At 40.8% G+C, this 15,872-nt stretch overlaps 1 protein-coding gene across 2 annotated transcripts in view; it reads left to right on the forward strand.

Moving 5' to 3' along the window:
- Positions 1–15,872, forward strand: part of Diaph3 (diaphanous related formin 3) — a 495,795-nt gene that overhangs the window by 18,959 nt on the left and 460,964 nt on the right. Inside the window, exon 2 of one of the 2 annotated variants that reach the window (XM_052190840.1) lies at positions 8,019–8,051. The exons of the other annotated variant lie outside the window; for it this stretch is intronic. Coding sequence (XP_052046800.1) covers positions 8,019–8,051 — 33 coding nt within the window. The remainder of the gene's footprint in view (positions 1–8,018; positions 8,052–15,872) is intronic. 2 annotated transcript variants of the gene reach the window in all.

A 15,872-nucleotide genomic window follows, 5' to 3' on the forward strand; every position in this document is an offset into this window, starting at 1 on the left:
TGGAAATTATATAGATAAAATGATAGGCATAAAGATAATTCTAAGTTGATGGTGGCATTATCAGACATTTTCAGATAACACTGAAGATTTACTTGGAAAATATTTCTGGTAAAATTCAAGAAATAAATAGACAAACATTAAAATTTACTATTTCATGGAAAATTTTACATATAAAATGGTAGATATAAAAACTTTCTAAATTAATTGAAGGTGGAATTAGAAACATTTGTGATAAAATCAAAGATTTACATTGAAAACATTTCTGATAAAATAGAGGAAGTATATAGAAAGACATTAAAATTGAAGATTATGAAAAATAATGCAGATAAAATGATAGACAAAAACATTACTAAATTAATTAAAAGGGGGAATTATAAGCATTTTCTGATAAAATTGAAGATTTACATGAGAAATATTTTGTTAGTCTATGTCTTTTTATTGGAGAGTTGAGTCCATTGTTGTTAAGAGATATTAGGGAATAGTGATTCTTGCTTCCTGTTATTTTTATGTTTGTGTGGGTATCTTCTTTTGGGTTTGTTGGAAGATTACTTTCTTGCTTTTTCTAGGGTGTAGTTTCCCTCCTTGTGTTGGCATTTTCCATCAATTATCCTTTATAGGGCTGGATTTGTGGACAGATATTATGTAAACTTGGTTTTATCATGTAATATCTTGGTTTCTCCATCTATGATGATGGCGAGTTTTGTTGGGTATAGTAGCCTGGGCTGGCATTTGTGTTCTCTTAGGATCTGTATGAGGTCTGCCCAGGATCTTCTAGCTTTCATCATCTCTGGTGAGAAGTCTGTGATTCTGATAGGTCTGCCTCTATAAGTTACTTACCCTTTTCCCCTTACTGCTTTTAATATTTTTTCTTTGTTTAGTGAATTTGGTGTTTTGATTATTATGTGCAGGGAGGAGTTTCTTTTCTGGTCCAGTCTGTTTGGAGTTCTGAAGGCTTCTTATATGTTCATGGGCATCTCTTTCTCTAGGTTAGGGAAGTTTTCTTCTACAATTTTGTTGAAGATATTTACTGGGCCTTTAAGATGTAAATCCTTGCTCTCGTCTATAACTATAATCCTTAGGTTTGGTCTTCTCATTGTGTCCTGGAGTTCCTGGATGTTTTGGGTTATCAGATTTATGTATTTTGCATTTTCTTTGACTGCTGAGTCAGTGCTTTCTATGGTATCTTGAGTACCTGAGAATCTTTCTATATCTTGTATTCTGTTGTTGATGCTTGCATCTATGACTCCTGAATTCTTTCCAAGATTTTCTATCTCCAGAGATACCTCACTTTGTGATTTCTTCTTTGTTTCTACTTCCACTTTTAGATCCTGGATGGTTTTGTTCAGTTCCTTCACCTGGTTGTTTGTGTTTTCCTGTAATTCTTTAAGGGATTTTTGTGTTTCTTCTTTAAGGGTTTCTGCCTGTTGACCCATGATCTCCTGTATTTCCTTAAGGGTTGTTTGTGTTTCCTCTTTAAGGTCTTTTACCTGTTGACTGATGTTCTCCTGTATTTCTTTCTTTTTTTTTTTTTGTTATTATATAATTTTTTATTTGATATATTTTTTATTTACATTTCAAATGATTTCCCCTTTTCTAGCACCCCACTCCCCCAAAGTCCTATAAGCCCCTTCCCTTCCCCTGTTCTCCCACTCACCCCTTCCCACTTCCCTGTTCTGGTTTTGCCCTATACTGCTTCACTGAGTCTTTCCAGAACAAGTCTCCTGTATTTCTTTAAGGGAGTTATTTAAGTCTTTCTTGAAGACCTCTATCAGTATCATGAGATATGATTTTAAATCCAACTGTTGCTTTTCTGGTGTGTTGGGGTATCCAGGACTTGCTGTGGTGGGACAACTGGGTTCTGATGTTGCAATGTGGCCATGGTTTCTATTGGTAGGGTTTTGTGCTTGCCTTTTGCTATCTGGTTATCTCTGGTGCTAGTTGGTATTGTCACTGGCTGTAGTTTGTTCCTCCTGTGGGCCTGTAAGCCTGTGTGAACTCCTCTGAGTTCAAAAGTGAAAGCACTGCTGGGAGATCAATCCCTCCTGGAGGGCTATGCACAGAAGGCTGTGGAGTCTCATGGCTTCCTGGAGCAAATGGCAGCGGGAAGACTTCTGTCCCAGCTGCTCCACTGATCTTATGCCCTGTGTGTCCCTAGCTGGTTCCCTCCAGAGAGAAGGTGGAGATCTCACCTCTGTGCTCAGAAGTGAAAGCACTGCTGGGAGATCACTCTCCTGGAGGGCTATGTACAGAAGGCTGTGGGGTCTCCCAGCTCCCTGGTGCCTATTTAGATATTAGATGTAATCTTTTATAAGACTTTTACTTTGCTTTTTAGATTTTGTGTGTGTGTGTGTGTTGATCTGTGCAGCATGAGAGTGCATTCTGACACAGAGTCTAAGAATGGTGGACAGCATCCCTGAGACTGAAGCTTAGAGGGGCTCAAGCAGCCTGATTGCATGGGAGGGCAGTATGTGCTCTTTCTTAACTGTTGAGCCATCTTTCCAACCAGCTCCCTTTCCCTTCCCCTAGAGTAAATGTACCTTAGCACTTGGATGAGCATTTGAAAGAGTGGGAGTTGGTAGTTCATTTTACACAGCTGACATTGTTGAGTGCTCTTAGGGATTAACTGGTTCCTCTTCCTTATTGATGTCAGAGTCTGCCCTAACTATTTTAGCTCCTTGTTTTTCACTTTTTGGAAAATCTTTTTTTTTTTTCTCTATACCTTTCTAGTGACTTGTTTACAAATCTTTTAAAACACATCTAGGAAAGATTGAGAGGCAGGCGGAGGCAGCATTGGATGGTCAGTGTCTTGTGTGGGTCTGGGTGAGCATCGGTATTACCAGAGTGCACAGTGGGCACATGAGTTCCTAAGTGCCACCGTAGACCTATGGACAAGGCTCTTGGGAGCCTGGGGCTCTGTAATCTATTTCTCACAGGCGTGGTGTGATGCCTGTGCACACCAACAAGCTGATCTGCAAGGTCTAGTTTATGGGCTGTATACTTGAATCAGGCAGCCTTGAAGGTGTTCTTAAACCGTGTCCTGCTGCCAATCCATTTAGTAGCCTGTTAAATGATGGAAAGCGACTGGATTAAATTGTATTGTACAAATGTAAAAAGTGTCATAATTGGCTTTATGAAAATAACACATTGGATCTAGTCCTGCTAGGTTGATACTTGATGGCTGTCATGCTCGTAATGACATCAAGGTCTGGTGGCTGCAGGTCCTAACTATAAGGATTGCTAAGGTTTTGGACTATAGGTTGATTCTCTTTGCACACTCCTCTGGAATGTGCATGGTGGTGCCTTGTATAATCGTATTTGTCTGTCTTTGTCTGTATATTATCTGACTTTGTTATTTTTCTTGTGACTGTTGATGGTGGAGGAACTGTGTCTTCATCCCTCTTGATAGTCACAGCATTTAGCGGTGTGCTCTGAAAGTTCTAAGTCTATCTTTTGACAGCATGCCTTATCTTCAATAAAAGTTTTGATGCATTGCTTAAATGGGAGTATAGAGACCTATGTTCTGTTTCTACTCTTTTTCACTCTCTCTTGGATCCTATGTTCTTTTGAAGAAAATCCTATAAAAGCCTCTTTTTTCTCTTTTAATTCCACGGTGACCCTCTTGACCATTTGTCCTAGGAACTGTCATTAGTAGAAAGCATTGTTACCTCTCTGGAAGTCATGCCCCTTACTTTTAAGGGAGAAAATAGAATTAGCAAGTTGAACATAGGACCATGTGGAAAGGGCGAGGTTTTGGCTTAGGAAAAGTATCTTTATGCCCTTCGGTTACCAGTTAGCCAATTACCAGTGGTCCTGTGTACAGAGCTGTGTGTATTTTAGTATCAGCAATGCACTCCTGGTCCAGAGCCATAAAGCGTCATGTACATATCAGGTTACACACCCAATGTAAAAAGTCACATTCATTTCTAAAACTGTATGTTTTAAAGTTTGTATTTACTTCTTTTTCATCAGTAAATACAACCCTAATAATTACTATTGGCTTGTTTTTTTTTCCCCCCATGGTATTTTTAGCTGCATCCATTTAATAAGCCTTAGCTTTTCATTCTTGAAGTAGATGCAGCCCGTGCAGCTCATGAGCTGATTGACACATGCAGTTCTTACTTTGCCTTGTTTCTGGCTAGGAAGCACACGTGCTTCATTTAAATGCCTCTTGTTTAGCCAGCACCTCTAGTACCAGTATAATATAGTCTTTGTTATACAGTTTTTCCCCCTTAACAAGTAAGGAGATTCTTTTTTGGTTTTATGTACTAAAGTAAGGTCAGACCTCCACAGAGTTCTCTGAGGGTTTTGAGCTAGTCCTTGCCTTTTGCTCTCTGCAATTTTAAGTCATCAGATAGTCTTCATTTCATAAGTGTATGAGCCAGATCCACAGGCCTCCAGACAGTAGGAGCTTAACAGTGATAAAGCTCCAATTGAATATCAACATTGAGGACTGGGGAGATGTTTCATTGGGTAAAGTGCTGCCTGTGCAGGTTGGGAGCAGGGCTTTGGATCCAGAGAACACATGTAAGCCAGCTGATATACTGTGAGTCTATAATTCCTGGGGTTTTCACCTTGGTGTGTGGCACAAAGGTGGGGGCAGAGAGATACAGGAGACTCTCCTGAGGCATGGTCAGGCTGGCTGGGTGAGCACAGCGGTGAGCAAGAGACCCTGTCTCAAATCCGGTGGAAGGTGAGGACTCACACCTGGAGCTGCTCTTTGACCACCAGATGCCTATTGTGGCATGCATATGTGCACACACGACCTACATATAAACACATCACACAGACACCCCCTCCCCCACACTAGTCAAGTATCACATAGAAAGTTGTCAACTTTTGTTACAACTTTTGTACTTGCTGAGTAGTGCTTCTGTGTTTTTCCTTTGGGTTTGAAGGGCTACAAGTTTTAGGGGAAATCGCCAGTGCTATGTGCCATGTTTGAGAATGTCACATTTTGGAATGAAGCATCTTTTGACTTTATTTTGATTTTTATTGCAAAAGATTTCTAAAGTCAGGTTTCTAGCCGTCCCCTCGTCAGTCAGTATCTTCAGGCTGGTCTTCAGCCCTTGCCTCTGCCGCCATTCTGGACCCTCCTAGCCTGTCCTGCTTCCTAGCCTGTCCTGTGGTGGTGAGAACCGATAGGGAGGTGTCTTCTGAGGAGCTGGGCCGATGCACCCAAGTGAGCTCTGTCTTCTTTCTGCAGGCTCTGCTCCGCTTCTCTTCCCTTCAGCTCCTGAGGTTTCTTTCCTACCCCTGTTTTGTGACTGTTTTGATTCATCACATTTTTCCGTGTGTAAATGATGTATTTAATAATATGCTGTTTCTGGGTTTATATATACCTGCATAGTCAAATATCAAAATTTAAACAAGTATTTAAATTACATTGGAAACCACTGCAATGAGGTAGCTTAAGAAAACAAACTAAGGCAGGGCAGTGGTGGCGCACACCTTTACTTCACTTTACTTCACTTGGAAGGCAGAGGCAGGCGGATTTCTGAGTTCGAGGCCAGCCTGGTCTACAGAGTGAGTTCCAGGACAGCCAGGGCTACACAGAGAAACCCTGCCTCCAAAAACCAAAAACCAAAACCAAAAAAAAAAAAAAAAAAAAAAAAAAAAAAGAAAGAAAGAAAGATGAAAAAGATACCTGATTTTTACACGAGTTACTGTCCACTTAAATGAAAGTTGTGTGTACAGTTTATTTGCGTAGGCTTCTTTTGGCAATGTAGTCTAGTCTGGCCTGGATCCTGTGGTCTTTTGGCCTCAGTTTCCTAAGTACTGGATTTACAGTTATGTGATAACACATTCAACATATAATTCTAATTTAAAAGGCTGTCATTGTTCTTGGCCTATGAAGTTATATGCATGTGCTTTTCTTGGGTGTTTGCATCTTTTGATTTCATAGGATGTGACTTTTGTTTCTTATATGACTTCTATTTTGACTTTTTCTTTTTTAAATCCAAAAACCATGTGGTCTTCTGTAGCCCAGAATGGCTTCAGCTTGGATATGTATTTGAGACTGGCCATTAAATTCTTAATTCTTTATTCTTTACCTCCCAAGTGTTTGGATTACAGGTACCACCAACATAGTGATCTTCTATTCTTCTATACCTCCTCTATAGGTATAAGTTTTTATTTCTCTTAAAATTGTCTGTTTTTATTGTTTGCTCTTAAAAATCTCTCACTTGGGGCTGGAGAAATGACTCAGTGGTTAAGAGAACTGGCTGTTCTTCCTGAATGACCCAAGTTCAATTCCCAGTACCCACTTGGTGGCTCACAACTGTCTGTAACTCCAGCTTCAGTATATCTGATACCTTCATGTAGCTATGGGGCAGATAAAATACTAATGCTCATAAAAAATAATAAAATAAATAAAAATCCCTATCACTTTTATTGTGTTTTCCTGAAACAACTCCTGTTGGTAGTGTTTCCATTGTGTTAAGTAGGTTGTGTACTATTCTAAATAGGATTCCAGCTTTATATTTGATTTCCTTGACTTTGCTTGTTAAGAATTAGCGCATATGACATGCTCCTCTCAGAATCTGATGTCTCCTCCTTTGTCACAGGTGCTTGAAATGACCCCTTTTAGCAGCTGCCTGACTTGTAATTGGGGTGCTACTTCCCGTGGTAGAATTACAATGCAGGTAGATTTATTTAACCAAGGTCAATGGGCATATGCCTGTTTTTTAGGAAGGGTCACATAGAGCAGGCAGGCTTTGCACCTTCTTTGAGAACTGTGTAGTTGGTTTTTAATTGTAGTATCTGTCGCTGGGATGCCACTGGTGGTAAACTTTACAGGTTTGTTAATGATTACACAGTAGTTTTATTAAAAACCATATTTTTGTGTACCAAGATTTTCAACAGTAGTCCATTCTTCAGCTTCATCCCTGCTTCTTCCCAGGTCACAGTGAGCTGTTTTAATTCAGCAGGCAGTTGGGGCTGGAGCTTAGTGGAGTGGCCAGTCCATTAGCTGGCCTCCTTCTCTGGGTGTGCATAGTTTATGCTTCTTTCCGGTACATCTTCCCACCCCCATTAGAAAGGGACATGCTGGTGAAGGCAGACAATGTGGAGGACATTATGGTAAAGTAATGGATATAAAGTTGCTTCAGGAGATCAAAATGAGTGCAAATTTTATTCTGTTCAATAAATGTCAGGCTTAACTATGTAACACGTGCTAGATGACAATTGTTAGCACATCTTGCTTTGTAACTGTGAATGAATAGATCTAGTTTCCTGTTTAAAAATGCTTGACCCTTTCTGTCTTTGAAAGCTCTAATGCTCCAATGAATAAGCACGGAGAATTGGAAACTGAACACAACTATCTGAATACAAATTGCTGCCCTGCACTTGATTACTAAAACAGATATTTTTTTCCTAAATACTTTTTTCTTTTGAACTATGCTTTGTGTGAAACTAATTTATTCATTTTCTAAAGTGGCCTTGTTTGTCTAGTAAAGAAATCAGCCAGAGAGGTCTTGAATAAGCTACAATGAAATTGAAAAGTGTCTACTGTCACCACTGGTGATAAATCAGAGTGTTTTTACAGATGCAGATAATCATTCCAGTACACTCTTCAAAGTTCCTAGAATTATTTAAGTTCATTAAGCCAGCAAAGAACTGCATTATTTATTATGCAGCGTACTAATGGTAAATTTAAAGTTACAGTGTTTTATAATACAAAAAATTCTGAAAGTCATTTTTAATTCGTTATATCATTATGGTATGAATCTGGATATTGAATAGAACTCATTATTAATTGATAGAATATAGTTATCATACCCCTATTAGGTTTCTAGTTTGAGGTTCATAAACCCAAGAGATTTTTGTGAATATTTAAAAATATTGTATGCAAAGTAACTTTTGTCTGTATTCTTGACAAATAGATTAAAACAATACATAATATACTTTTATTGTACTGTCAGGAATTTAATTACCTCAAGTTAACGTTATAGAATGTACTCATTAACTAAAATAAAAAAGCTGTTATAAATTACTAACTGATTTTTTTTTTTCATTTGCAGCATTTAAATATTAGAACCCTGACAGATGATATGGTAAGGCTGTCTTCAACTTTCTCTTTGTCATGTATTTTAACTATGTACTAATCTTGGCATGTTATATTAACATCTTTGAAATGCCAAACCCAGCACATACTAAGAATGTGTTTACGGTGCTAACATAAGAGCTAGACCTGGTAAGATACATTCAATTGTTGTGTGTATGCTGGGAAAAGGAATAGTCAATATATTAATATAAAAATTTTGTTTAATTACAAATTGTTAGTCAACTTTGAATCATTCAAATCAGCTCTCATTCTTTGAGCATGAGTTGCATATTTTAAAAAGAGGAAAAGCAGATAATGACACAGGGGCTTGCTAGAAAAATGTAGTTGCTAATTAAAGTAACCCAGGTTGAAATGCCATGCATGCCTTTGAGAGAAATTCTGTTTAAAACTGGGAAGCAGGCATGCCTGCTTTCCTTTCAGGTTAGTAGTAGGGCTTCTTCTAAACTAGCTCATGCCTTAGCTGTGAGGTCAAATGAGTCTTCTGGAAAATTACAGTTGGTACACAAATGCACAAGTCAGTGGTAAAGGAATGATAACAGTACCAGCCACTATTAATGAAAGCCTCACCACCTCACCAGCCAGGTTTGGGATTCTGCGTCACTGCCAGGCAGTGCAAAGAGGAGCGCAGTCAGGATGTTTGTCACCGGAAGTGTCCAGAGTGCTGGCTTAGCACCACATAAGGGAGGTGTGTGAAAACGAAAGAGACATAGATCTTGACATGAACAATTTAAACATTGAAGTATAGTGTTGGTATATTTTCCCGAGTAGTAAGTATCTTAAGAGGAACATTTTTTAACATAAGTATCTAAAAAAAGAAAAAGGATTTATGTGAATTTTTCTTAGCAGTGCTGTGTATAGTCATGACACCTAGCTCCAGGCAGATAGATATCGCTAAACCCAGCCTAATCTAGTCGAATTGTGAGCTTCAGGTTCAGAATCTACTCTATCTTAGGTGAGGGACAATGGAGGAAGACACCTGAAGTTGACCTCCGCATGAGTGATCCGCATGCGCGCACACACACACACACACACACACACACAGAACGAGGTGATTTCCTCCTTAGGTATGGACTTGGATAAACCACAATGGTATAGTTTGCTCCACACGTAGGCCGTGCAGTACATGCCATTCCACGTGCGGTCCATCATTGACCGGACCTTCCATCATTGATGGAGCCTGAGCAGCCTAGTGCTTAGAAAATGACAGTAACTTGGAACTCTGACATAGGTGGTCCAGTAGCTTCTCTCCCCGTCGAGTAGATGCTATTGTTTATTTCACAGTTGAGGGTATGGAGGCAGAGACAGGGTTAGTACCTTGTCTGGGGTTCTGCTCTGCGCTAGCTTGACTGTCCTTCTGTTTGCTTTCAATCACATACACTTACTGCACTGACTCTCACTTTGGTGTTTACGTGAATATCTTCTTCCTCTCCCCACCTCCCTTTGTCATGCTGGTGAGAACTGAACCCAGGATAATCATGCTAACCACTAAGATGCAGACTCCGCCTCCATAAACGAGTGGCTTCTTAAAGTCAGCGGTAAAACCAACTGTAATTTTTATGTTTTATATTTGGATTTTAGGAGAATGGACCATGCTGTAATAGCTTTATTGAGACACAATTTTCATAGCATTCATCTCATTCACTAAAAGTTTATGATTAAGTGGTTTCTAGCATATTCACAAGAATCGCCCATCACTGTAATCTAGTTTAGAACATTTCCGAAATCTTCAGAAGGAAGCTCTGTCCCTGTGAATGCTTGCCGCTCTTTTCCCTTTGGCTCGCCAGCTCTGGTGCCCACCAGTCTGCCCTGCGGCTTACTTATGGTTGATATTTTAAATAATTGGAATAGTCTGTGGTAATTTTTAACTACAAAAAGGATGACTTTCTTATTTTAGGGTAATGTGTTCAGGTTCATTCATAATGAGTTATAAAACATAGTAGAACACAAATCTTATAACATTGGTTAAAGATAAAGGTAAGGCTCAGCTGGCTAGTTGCCTGCTGGGTAAGAATGAGGACTGAGTTCGATCCCAGCACCGCTATAAAAAGCTTCAAGTGATGGTGTATGTTTGTCACCTCAGCAGAGACACAGATACCTTTAAAACCTATGAAAGCCTAATTGGTGACCTCCAGGTTCAGTGATAGACTTTGTCTCAAAAATGAAGCTAGAGAGCCTACAAGGACACATCTGAAGTTGATCTCTGGTCTTCATGCACATGTATGCACACTTCCACACACATACACCACCCACACACACACACACGCGCGGACACACATGGACACACACGGACACATACCTACCCTAATGATATAAATATCAAAATATTTGGTAGCTAAGTGTGTCTTTAATGCGGCACTATTTCCTATTCTCACCAGTTTAAACTTTTGGAAGGTAGAGACAGTGAGACATTACATGTTTCATACTTTTCTAGAGCACCTGCCATATCTTTTTTACTGGGTAATTGATTTTTGTATTTTGTTTTTTTCTGAGGGTCTCACTTGGTAGTCTGGACCTCACTGATCCTAAACTCAAAGCAGTTTACCTGCCTCTGCCTCCTGAGGGCTGATGATTTTACAGGCATAAGCGACTCGTCCTGGCTCTGTAGCAAGCCTTACAAGTTTCCCTGACATTGGCCCTGCCCCGCTTCCTCTGACCATCTACCTGCGTGGTCCCCATTGCTGGGATCCCACTTTCATCTCGGCTGTGCACATGGCTGTCTCCTGGAAGGCTCGCTCATGTCTTCACCTGGGTACCTGACTGCAGCTTCTCCTGGGCACTTTTCTGATCTGGTGCTTTGTCTTGTCCTCTTTGAAGGCTGGGAGAAGGAGGAACTGGCCATCGTCGTTGAGGACGATAATGAGCATCACTGTCTTGAACTGGAGCAGAAACAATTCCTTTTTTCTGTGTTGGTATCGATACAGGGAAAGAGCAGTGCACTCGGAGGCACGAGAGCCTTGTTGACAGTCAGAGCTCCCCTCCTGCCTCGCTCTGTGGCCTTGATAAGCTAAGCACTTGCTTGATCATCTATTTGTAAAGCGCAGCTTGTTCTATCTTCTCTTCTTTCTCTTGGGGTTCTGGTGGTTTCCATATAGTCTGAAGCAGATTGAAGTGCTGCTCTGAGTTTTGTGCTTTCCTGTCCTTGTCTCTTTTTATAATTGCCTCCTGGTGTGCAGGAACACAGTGTGCCACATTTGCTGCCGGGCCGTACAGGGGAGGTGCGTGATGGTTGAACTATGGTAGGGGAGTGGGTGCCGGGATATTTTGAGGGCTCTTTAAAGGGTGCCTGGCCTGCTAGCGTTTAGGGAAGCACTGCTGCTGCTGCTTTGATGCCGTGCTGGCAGGATGGTTGTAATTGGATTTGGGCTTCTGCAAAGCTTATAATATGCTCCATGTGTGCTTTAATGCAGAACTTCTTAATGTGAATAGCTGTTTTGGGGCAGGACAGGAGAAAAGTCAGAAGCATGGCATTTTTCTGTGGTCGTACATTAAAGCAACAGTATCTTAGAAACATCGACACTGTAGCTGGGCTAATGTTAGAAACCCTGCCCTTTGGCTGGGGAAATGGCTCAGGGGATAAAGTGCTTCCTGTGCTAGTGTGAAGATCTGAGTTTAGATCCCCAGCACCCGAAAAGCTAGGTGAGGGAGCACAAGTCAGTAACCCACAAGTCAGGGATGCAGAATCGGGGTGGGGGGGGAATGGGTGGAGACAGGTAAATGCTTGGGACTTAAAGAATAAGGTGGAGAAATAGAGGGGAGCACCGCAGCTCCGCTGCTGGTCTCCACACGCCCCTGCTTGGCTGAGTGAACCTGCATAAGTGTGCAGGTCACAGCCCTCTCCTGTGTACTGAGGAGATAACCTCATCCCTTTAGGTTGCTTTATTAAAGGTCAGCAAGGGTACTTGCCATTTCAAGACTATTTTGTGAGTTATCAGAATTGAATTTGGCAGGCTGCAGTCTTGTTATAGGAACAAAGGATTATTGCAGTGTTGGTTTCTCCTTAAATAAACTTCAGGCAATATCCTTTAAAAACAGATGTGAACACCTTCCACATTTAAGAGAGCAGGTCACGGTCTAAAGGAATGAACCAACGCTGCAGTGTTTCCTTTGAAGACTTGGGTTGGTAAGGTTTCCCTCAGAAGTAAAGAGGCAGGGAGGCAGGAGGGTGGGAGGGGAGGAGGTGATGGGCATGGACGGGTAAGAGGCAGAGCTGGGCATGGGCCCCAAGCTGAATTACCCAGATGGCCTTTCACTGAGCCCTTCTGGCCTTTAGGAAGGTTCCACTTGTTTCCCACAGCTGTTTTCAGTATTTCTACTGGACTCCTTATTTCTGTTCTGCCACTGTGTAAGATATACATTTAACACTGTTTTCCCTGTTACCCATTTTGGTTGTAGTAGGACCCGCTGCAAGGTGTAATGTTTGCTTTTGTTTTCCAGCCCACATAAACCTACAGGCCGATTCTCAATTGGAATCTACGTTTTTATAACCAGTATATGATTTCTCTAAGCGTACTCCATTTCTTTCCACTTTTCTTCACTCTTCTCCAATACTTAACAAACAGAATGGTGATCTAATCTACTGAGTGGCTTTGATGACCCGCAGCAGCTAGAGCTAGACGACCTACAGTGGCCACAGCGATGCTGGAGGAAGTCATGGGGCCTTTCCATTAGTCTAGTCTTTGTTGCCTGGGTTTTTTGCGTGGTGAGATAGGTTACAATGACGGCTCTCTCATCAGTTAGTGATGACAGGTTGTAAGTAATTAGCTTTTATGATTTGATATCTGTTTACAGGTATTGTTCAAGGGTTTGTGCTTGGCAAACCATGCAGGTATAAAAGTAGATATGATAAGTACCTTGAATATTTTGCCTGGATGCAGAAAGTAGTTTTAATTATTCATATATTACAGTCATAATTTGAAACACCTTTGTACCCAAAAGGTCACCTCTGTGCTAATTCTTCTTCTATCATAGGTCTTGACAAACACTTATCAGATATCTGAGCTACAGTTCAGGTGGAGCTTCACTAAAGCAGAATCTCAGTGTGTTGGTTGGACTCATTATTTTAACAATGCTACGGAGGGTTTGGCTCTTCCTTCTTTGTGGTTACTTTGTAAATAAAGTCACAGTGAGAATTTGCTTATTTATTTATTTGTTTGTTTGTTTGTTTTTTGTAGATATATGCTTTGGAGGGGATCTTGTTTAACCTTAAAAGATGCCAGCAGTTTCCCCTCGTTCCTGATGATGGTGACTGTCTGTGTGTTTATTTCTCATTGTTGTTTGCAATATCTATTACTAAGTAAACGATTCAGGCAATCTTCTTTTCATTTAAGAGAGTCATGCTAGTTTATCTTTCAAAACATTTCTTTTTAAAACTTTGTTTTCGAATTTGCAGACTTAATGTTGTATATGGTATTTTCTTATCTTTTTAATGGAGGGTGTATTCTCCTTTTCAAAGCTGCTACTGATAGTTTGTGTTCTTTAAGTTTTCTTCTTTCTTGTTTAGTCTGGTTGAAATGTATCAGTGTTACTGATTATTCAAAGAACCAGTATTTTTACTAGTGACTATATTTATTATTCACTTCTATATTTGTATTAGGCTTTTAAAAATTATTTCTGCTTTTAAAATTCTTTCTCTTGTTTCTTAAGGAAGAAATTTAAAACACTAGATGCTCATATAGAAACTTCATGCTTTAAGCTTCTATTTGAGGAATGTGATAGTGTCTGTCAGTTGTTGATGTCTTCATGTGCTGGTTAGTTTTTTAATTTTATTTATTTATTTATTTTTATTTTTGGGTATTTTCTTAATTACGTTTCAAATGTTATCTCCTTTCCTGGTTAACCCCATATCCCATTGCCCCTCCCCCTGTTTCTGTGAGGGAGTTCCCTCACCCACCCACACACTCCCATCTTCCTGCCCTGGCATTCCTATACTCTGGGGCATTGAGCCTTCACTGAACCAAACTACTTACTAGAGTGTGAAGAAGGAATTGCACTTGAGGGATTGCCTCCATCAGACTCTCCTGTGGGCAAGTCTGTGGGGCTTTTCTCTTGATTAGTGGTTCATGCGGGAGGGGCCCAGCCATAAGTGGTGCCATTGCTGTGTAGGTGTCCTGGGTTGTGTAAGGAAGAAAGCTGGGCAGGCCATGGGGAAGCAGCAGGAAGAGCTTTTCCTGTCTTGGCGTGATAGACTGCTATTGATTTGTTAAATAAACCCTTTCCTTCCACAAGATTCTTTGTGTTGGTTTTATCACAGTGATAGAAAAGATAACTAGATACTTCATTTCCATTCAGTTGGAAATTTGTTTTTATTTTTTGAGACAGTTTCACTGGGTAGACTTGACTGTCCTGGAATTTGCTCTGTAGATCAGGCTGGCCTTGAGTTCCACCTTTGTCTCTTGAGTGTTGGGATTAAGTGCATGTGTGCCACCACAACTCTGCAGTTGGAGATGTTTTGTAATTCCTAGGTAACATCTTTGAACTATAGGTGTATTTTTAGTCACTTATTATTTAAATCTCAAATGGTTGGAATTTTCGTAATATTTTCATCCAGTTTGTAATTTTCTTAGGGACAGGCTACAGTGTGTGTGATTTCCAGCCTTCCCAGTACGTTTTGCTTTATGCCTCCCATTGTGGACTGTCTTGGTGAATGTTGTGTGTGTATTTTGCTTCTGCTGGAATGTGTCTAGCTAGTACATATATCCTGGGAGTTGATGTTGTTCATGTTTTCTTCTTCCTTGGTTTTTCAGCCTCCCTTTTCTAACAGTTTTAGGTTTTATTTTTCCCTTTCATTTCTGTCGTGCTGTTGTCCCTTCATGTGCACTAGGATTGGTCCCAAGACTCCCGGCGCATTCCCAGATCTAAAGTTGCTCAGTTACTTGTATAGAGCCTGTGCAGATCCTCCCCTAGACGCTACTGATAGGGACATCAGAAGATGGAAGCTGAGGATTTCTTCCTTCATGGCCTCCCTGCTTTCCTGGCAAGAGCTGAGCTCAGGGACCTGGGAGGGAGGGCTGGGAAGGGTGGGATGGGAAGGGTATGGTGGCTGCTCTCCCCATAGGACTAAGGAGGCACATGAGTGGCTCTTCATGTCCACGGAATACAGACATCTCTGCAAGCAAAACTCCTGGAGAAATGATGACATCATTTTCCTTCTTTTGGAATTCCAAAGTCCCAAGGCCAAGCTCGGTGAGAAAGAATCCTGAGCTCTGGGTCTTCCCTCCTGGCTGTGGCCTTGGCTAGAGGACAATGACAAGAACACATCTGTCCACATAGAGGCACTATGCTGTTCACTTTTATTGTTGTCTTCATTTGAGTATAGTTTCCAGGCATTGACCTCAGGTTGTCAGAGTGGTGGGACATGCCTTTACCTGTGGAGCTCTCTTGCTGGCCTGAGAAACTTTTAAAGGAACCCCTCTCTCCCCCCAAAAAACAAAAACCAACTTGTAGTTTTAGCCAACTTTTTTTCTGCAGCTATTTGCCCGTGGAGCGCTGATCATGCACCATAGGTGCAACTTGGTAAGCATTATGAAATGACTTTTCAAGTTCGTAGTACTAGTCATTAATTTTTACTTCTTGCAAATTTACTAGGTTTACCTATGTTACTTGATGTAATTATCAGTTTTCTCTTTGAAGAAAGGAGATTTCTTGTCTTCGGGAGCCTAGGTTTCCCAGTTTCATACTTGTCTGACCTTTCCCTCCCATTTCTATTGTGTGTGGGTGTTTTGTCTTCCTGTCTTCAACTGTTATCTCGGCAGTTTCTTTCCTGCAGCCCCTGCTCTCCTCTCTATGTGGTGCCTTCCTTGGATGATCACCT

The sequence above is a fragment of the Apodemus sylvaticus genome, chromosome 8 (assembly GCF_947179515.1).
Source record: "Apodemus sylvaticus chromosome 8, mApoSyl1.1, whole genome shotgun sequence".
In the NCBI taxonomy this organism is placed as follows: domain Eukaryota; kingdom Metazoa; phylum Chordata; class Mammalia; order Rodentia; family Muridae; genus Apodemus; species Apodemus sylvaticus.